The sequence below is a fragment of the Nicotiana tomentosiformis genome, chromosome 7 (genome assembly GCF_000390325.3).
Source record: "Nicotiana tomentosiformis chromosome 7, ASM39032v3, whole genome shotgun sequence".
In the NCBI taxonomy this organism is placed as follows: domain Eukaryota; kingdom Viridiplantae; phylum Streptophyta; class Magnoliopsida; order Solanales; family Solanaceae; genus Nicotiana; species Nicotiana tomentosiformis.
Genome location: NC_090818.1, coordinates 12544479 through 12551946, shown reverse-complemented (window position 1 = coordinate 12551946; position 7468 = coordinate 12544479). Strand labels below are relative to the sequence as shown.

The window sequence follows — 7468 nt, the reverse complement described above, 5'->3', positions numbered from 1 at the left end:
TCGGACAGTTATTGTATTTTATTTTAAATTCCTATAAAATGCTCATGTACTTGTGACACCGGGTTCTGGGATGATTATGGGATGTTCAGTATTGAAATTGGAAAACATTGTTATTTATTCTGTAAATTCATCTTTTACTAGAAAAATTGAAGTAAATTTACGATTTCAAAAATATTAAAATGAGAATTTAATTAACTATTTAGTATTGGCTTGCCTGACAGCGGTGTCCGGCGCCATCATGATCTTTAACAGATTTTGGGTCGTGACACAATGTGCATTTGTGAATAGTTAAGTGTAGTCTTTGTGTTTGTTCCCAATTTCCAATATTGTTGTGTTTGTATTTGTGTGTAACCTTGGTGAGATTAGGAAGCATTGCGTGTATCATGTTTTCTGATGTACTTTTCCCATTTATTCTTGTATATTGGTGGTTTTCTTGAAATAAAACTAAGATTCCAAGAGCCGCTTTTTATAGAAGTTAGAAATTGGGATAAATATATCTTTCATAGGCTTGAAAGGGTCAGTTCATTTTTAGCTCCCGAGTAAAGTCATCCATCTTCTCATTGATCATGCTGAATAATTTCCAGGAATGGGGGATACAAATAGAATTAGCTACATTCTCATCTTCCATTACTTTCCCTTGGCATGTTTACAATTTATGTAGTCATTAATCTATACACTTCTTGTTATTAATCTATATTTCTAAAATATATTTTGAAACAATAAATTTTCTGTAACAAAAATAGAAACATGAAATAGAGTAGTAAAGCAGAAATGTAAATGATCAGAAACAGAATCTGAAAATATATTTCGGAATAAAATCGAGCCCACTGAATGCATAGTGTGTCCTTAAGAAAATTATTCCACTCAAGTACCCGAGGTATTGGAATATTATCCTCCCAGTACAGAATGATTTAACTCACCATAGTATCGGTACCAAAAACGCCGGTGAATAGCGAACCACTTAATGGCTGAAAATCACACTGGAATTTATTTGTGCGGAAGAAAGAGAAGAAGTTCAGAAATTTCGTAAGGAAAAATTGTGCGATCAAGGCATATTTATAGCCATTTTCTGGCACTATTTTTGAAAAGTTTGCAAAACGTTCAAAATATTCTGGGAAAAGAATTTAAAAAATAATTCGGGAAAGAAATGGACCGGGTCACATTGCGCGCAGGTCCTGGTAATTAAGCCGAGCGAACGACGACAGCGGCATGAGGCTTACCTTCTTTCCAACCCATTTAACACCAAGGGAAGCGCTTTCTCAATATACGCACATTCCCTTTTCTTTCCACCATCATTGAGAAACAATTGCTCTTTCCAAAGTATAAGGGAGCTCACTTTCCCTTTACATTTCTTCCCTCCATTTTTCATTTACCAACCTTCAATCCCAACACTTCTTGCTTGGTGATTTGGACTATCAGCTATGGTATTTTTGCTTGTCAATGTTATCATTTATTAATTTATTCACTTCTTGATTGGTGATACGGGCTAATCAGCTAAGGCAGGTTTTATCTATTGCAATTAACCACTTGGTAAAGAAATTATTGTACCTCTTTTCTTAGTCTTATTAGTATGAGAAGGTGAATTTTTTTATTTTGTGCCTCACACAACTGACACTAGTTGTATGAGGCCTCATTTTGGTCTCACAATTTTGTGGTCTCAGAATTTTGTGGACCCAGATGTGTAAGATGTGAGTCCACAAATGTGTGAGATAAAAAGAAGTTTCAAACAACTAATGTCAGTTGTGTGAGGCACACCGTAAAAACACTCTGAGAAGGTTGATATACTAGCCAAATTTGAAGTTACCTACTGATTAAACAATGTCAAACTTATTTGTTGACGGTATACAACTACATGCAGGGGTGGCAAAGGGGAGGGTTGGGTCGGATATGAGCGGGTCGAAGGCGAGTAACGCAAAAAATAGATAAATTATCCGTCCCGACCCATGTTTAATTCGAATAAAAAATGAATTAACTGCGGATAATATGTATATTAATATTATCCATAACTTCTTTAATATGATCACTTTTGGGAGAATTTATAGTCTCCCAAACTTGAGAAACCCCCAATTTGAGGTTTTACAAATGTAAAAGTTAAAGGGGTGATTTGCAGACGTACCCTATATTTGTGCCATCTTTTAACTTGTACCCTATTTTTAAAAGTTATTGATTTGGTAGCCAGCTGACAAAAAATCTATAATAATATGACAATTACACCTCTGACAAAAGATATAAAACCTGCATCACGCATTAATCGCGTGATCTGCTACCTCATTCGTGAAAAAAGCTCTCCTCCTCTCCTCTCAGCAGCTTTATCAAAAAATCATAAGCTTGTCTAGATTCATCTTCAGAATCATACTTGCATGAAGTTGTTTCACCTTGAAGCTAAAACTTCATGCTAATGTAGCATGAAGTTGTTTCATGTTGAAGTTAAAACTCCATGCTAATATAGCATGAAGTTATTTCACATTGAAGCTAAAACTTCATGCTAATGCATGCTGAAGTTATTTATCCCGCAGTCTACAGTTTTGTTATGATTTTTATCCGAAACTTCAGTCTAAACATGCTGAAGTTATTTAGTTCATTTGCTAAAACATCAGACTAAACATGCTTAAGTTTTTTAGTTCATTTGCTTAAACTTCAGACTAAACATGCTTAAGTTATTTAGTTCATTTGCTAAAACTTCAGACTAAACATGCTTAAGTTTTTTAGTTCATTTGCTAAAATTTCAGACTAAACATGCTTAAGTTCTTTAGTTCATTTGCTAAAACTTCAGACTAAACATGCTTAAGATTTTTAGTTCATTTGCTAAAATTTCAGACTAAACATGCTTAAGTTATTTAGTTCATTTGCTAAAATTTCAGACTAAACATGCTTAAGTTTTTTAGTTTATTCGCTAAAACTTTAGACTAAACATGCTTAAGTTTTTAGTTCATTTGCTAAAACTTCAGACTAAACATGCTTAAGTTTTTAGTTCATTTGCTAAAACTTCAGACTAAACATGCTTAAGTTTTTGTCTTGCAGTATGTAATTTTCTAATGACTTTTTGCTAATGCATGCTGAAGTTATTTAGTTCATTTGCCAAAATTTCGTACCAAAACATGCTTGAAGTTTTATCATGCAGTCTACAGTTTTGTCATGAGTTTTATCCGAAACTTCAGTCTAAAAAAGCTAAAGGTTTATAGTTCATTTGCTAAAACTTCACACTAAATATGCGTAAGTTTTTGTCTTGCAGTATGTAATTTTCTAATTAGTTTTTTTAATGCATGCTAAAGTTATTTAGTTCATTTGCTAAAACTTTATACCAAAACATGCTGAAATTTTGCCTTGCAGTCTACAGTTTTGTCAATAGTCTTTTATTAAAGAAGGACAAAATCGTCCTTTTAAAATGCTTTTAACAAAAAAATGGGTATGGATGCAAATGGAAAAACAAAACGGGTAAGTTAAAAAGGGCGACCAAATAGGGCGCCCAATGCAATTTTTACAAGTTAAACACATTATTTATCCGTTGGTTATCCATTTAGAAAATAGATAATATGGTTCTTATCCATATTTGACCAGTTTTTAAAAAGTTCATTATCCAACACATTTTTTAATTAGTGGATAACTATTTTTTTTAACCATTTTTCCATAGAGGTGGCAAAATGGTTAAAAGAAAACAGTTATCCACCCATATTATCCATTAAAAAATGGGTTGAATCAGGGGAGGACCCACGTAGGGTCAAGAGGGTTCAAATGAACCCGCTTCATCGAAAAATAATACTGTATATATAAGTATATTTTATATTTCTAAGAACGTTTTATGTATAAAAATTACTTTGACCCCTCTTAAAACATTGATGACGAATAGCCTGTTGGCAAAGTGGGTTCAAATTTTCCCGAAGGTCTTGAGTTCGAAACCTGTCAGAATTATTTTGTTTTAATACGTATTTCCTATTTAAATACGACGTCGTTTATGTCTAAAATACAGTGACCCAACCCATTCCCAAACTAACAGCCCCAATTCCGAAACCCTTCTCTATTTCTCTGCATATTTCATAAAAAATGCTTGTTGTCTCTCTCTCTCTCTCCCTTCCCTTTTCTCTCTCTCTCTACTGAATCTTTTAGTTCAATTTCAAGGTCATATTGCTTCCTTCCATAGCTGTCTCCTGCCATTAGCCTCTCACTCTCTGACCATCAACTATCACCTTCAGGTTTCTCTCTGATTTCTAATTTTTTTTCTTGTACATATAAATTAGGTCTATCTTATCAATTATCATTAAGTGATTTAGGGATGACTAATTGACTATAACACATTGGATTCAGATTAATTTTATTTTCTAAGTGTATGAGTGTATTATTTATATGTGTTTGGCTAACTGCATTATATAGGTGTTCCTTTCAATTAACTCAATTATTCCATGATATAAATAATCTGCTTTAAAATACTTGCCCATCACTAAAATTTACATTGCTGATTTTTTTATTTGTTCTCTTTGTTGCTTCAAGAAAAATTATGATGAAAATAATAACTCTTGTAAAGACATTTTGAACTTTCAAAGTTGTGGTCCAAAGCTATTTAATGATGATTAAAATCTCATCTAACTATTTTATAATATAATGATATGTAAAATAAAAGAAAATTAAATTATTGGTGAAGAATGAATAAATGTTAGTTTAAATTTAAGTTTAATTAAATTATTCTTCTAATTCGAATTCTAATTTGGTAATCCAGTTTATGTTACAATGAAGAGATTTTATCCTCCGGTATCTTCCAAGTTGCCACAATCAAGTTCATCCTCTCTAATTGTTACTCCCGTGGAAGAAAATTTGAACCAATTAGTAGAACAACCTCAATCCTCTAAAAAATAAAGACAAGGAATAGATCTCGATTCTTTAAAGACTGATCCAAAGGAGAGATTACCCATTAGAGACTTTCATCCAAATGAGCATGATGAGATTAGAAGAGAATACCTCCGAAGAGGTCCTTGCCAACCCTGATATCATAAGTTTCCTCAAAGAGATTTTTCGGGCTTAAAGCGTCGTTTCAATCCTAAATGGTTTAAAGGATATCATAATTGGTTGGAGTATAGTGTGATTGAAGATGCAGCTTACTGTTTGTATTGTTACTTATTTCAAGATGAAGGCATTCATCAAGGTGGAGGTGATGTATTTTCAAGTTTAGGATTTAAGAGCTGGCACAAAAAGAACAGATTAGATATGCATGGGTCGAGCAGTATTCATAATCAGGCAAAAAGGAAATGTGAAGATCTATTAAAACAAAAACAGTCAATTCAAACTTCATTTGATAGGTAATCCACTCAAACCAAGCTCGAATACAAAATTCGCTTGAAGTCTTCAATTGAGGTGGTGAGACTCCTATTGAATCAAGGATTGGCATTCCGTGGACATCGTGAAGATGAATCATCATTAAACAAGGGTAACTTTCTTGATATTCTTTCATGGTATGTAGAGAGGTGCGATAAAATTCGTGATCTTGTGTTGAAAAAGGCTCCAAAGAATGATCAGTTGACTTCTCATAAAATTCAGAAAGACATTATCATTGCATGTAAAATTGAAACAGTTAAAGCAATTATGGACGATCTAAATGGAGACTTTTTTGCATTGCTAGTTGATGAATCATGTGATGTATCACGCAAATAGCAATTAGCTATTATCATGCGATATGTTAATAGATGCGGATCTGTGGGGGAGCATTTTATTGGGATCGTTCATGTTCGTAATACTACTTCTTTGTGTTTAAAGAAAGCAATTTTTGATTACCTTGCTCAACATTCTTTGAGTTTATCTTATGTGTGTGGACAGTGCTATGATGGAGCAAGCAACATGCAAGGTGATTTACGTGGCCTCAAAACTTTGATTCAACAAGAAAGTAAATCTGCTTATTCCATTCATTGTTTTGCACACCAACTTCAATTGACTCTTGTTGCGGTATCCAAAAAGTGTCTTGAAGTGGGAGAACTTGTATTGTTGGTTTCTAATATATTGAATATAGTGGGAGGTTCTTTTAAACGTATGGATGATCTTCGAGAATCTCAAGCAGAAAAAGTTCAAGAGGCATTAGACATGGGTGAACTTGAAACTGGTAGGGGTTTGAATCAAGAACTTGGTCTTGCTAGAGCCGCAGATACTTGTTGGGATTCGCACTACAAATCTTTTAAGAACTTTATTTCTATGTTTGGCTCAATTATTGATGTTCTTGATACTATTGTTGTTGATGCCCGGACTTTAGAAGAAAGAGCTAAGGCAAAGGGATATCTTAGCAGTTGTCAAACATTTGAGGTTGCTTTCATGTTGCACCTAATGAGAGATGTTTTGGGGATCACAAATGAGCTTAATACATCCTTACAAAAAAAGGAGCAAAATATTGAAAATGCTATTCTACTTGTTGAAGTGGCAAAGAGACGGTTGCAAAAGCTAAGAGAAGAAGAATGGGATTCACTTATTGATAAGGTATCTGCATTTTGTGTCAAGTATAATATTTTGATACCAAACTTTGATGACCTCTATGTTAACTCTAGAAGATCTCGACGTAAAGTTGCTGATTATACTATTTTACATCACTATCGTGTTGATATATTTTTTAAGATTATTGATTGGCAAGTTCAAGAACTCAATGCTCGTTTTAATGAGGTGACAACGAACTTGCTTGTTGGAGTAGCTTGTTTAAATCGAGTTGACTCATTTTCCAGTTTTGACATAAACAAGATATTGAGGATGGCTGAATTATATCCTGATGATTTTTCTGAGAATATAACGGTTACACTCAAGAATCAGCTTGAAACTTATATTGTTGATGTTCGTGATGTTGATAAAAAGTTCTCAAATCTACAAGGACTTGTTGATCTTTTTGAAACACTAGTTAAGACAAAGAAGCATTTGAATTATCCATTTGTGTTTCGCCTTGTGAAATTTGCTTTGCTTCTACCTGTTGCCACTGCTACCGTTGAAAGAACTTTTTCGGCGATGAAGTTGATCAAGAGTGAATTGCGAAACCAAATGAATGACGAATTCATGAGCAGTTGTTTGGTACCTTATGTAGAAAGAAAAATATTTAATACCATTTCTGATGAGACTATTATGAATACGTTTCAGGAAATGAAAACTCATAGAGGACAGTTGTAATAATATATTTTATTAATATATTTTTTTGTTGACCTCTTTATATATTTGCTTCTTCGTATTTTAAACCCGCTTGATAAAAATCCTGGGTCCGCCACTGGGTTGGATAATGAACTTTTTCAAAACGGGTCAAATATGGATAAGAAGCATATTATCTACTTAAAAAATGGATAACCAAATGGATAATTAATGGGTTTAACTTTTACATTTAAGAGACTAGAAATTCTACCAAAGGTAATCATATTCAAGAAGCCATTGATAATATGGATATCCATATTATCCGTCGGGTAAACCTGTTTTTTATCCGTATTAAATATGGGTCGGGTCGGATAATTTATACGTTTTCGAC

The 7468-nt window shown here is 33.3% G+C and overlaps 1 protein-coding gene across 1 annotated transcript; it reads left to right on the top strand.

Moving 5' to 3' along the window:
* Nucleotides 1-3402: 3402 nt before the first annotated feature.
* LOC104096169 (uncharacterized) lies at nucleotides 3403-7122 on the top strand. Its single transcript, XM_070179929.1, has 4 exons — nucleotides 3403-3435; nucleotides 4139-4190; nucleotides 5369-5625; nucleotides 5803-7122. Exons 1-4 carry the CDS (start codon nucleotides 3403-3405, stop codon nucleotides 7120-7122), a joined length of 1662 nt encoding a protein of 553 aa, XP_070036030.1.
* The last annotated feature ends 346 nt before the right edge of the window (nucleotides 7123-7468 follow it).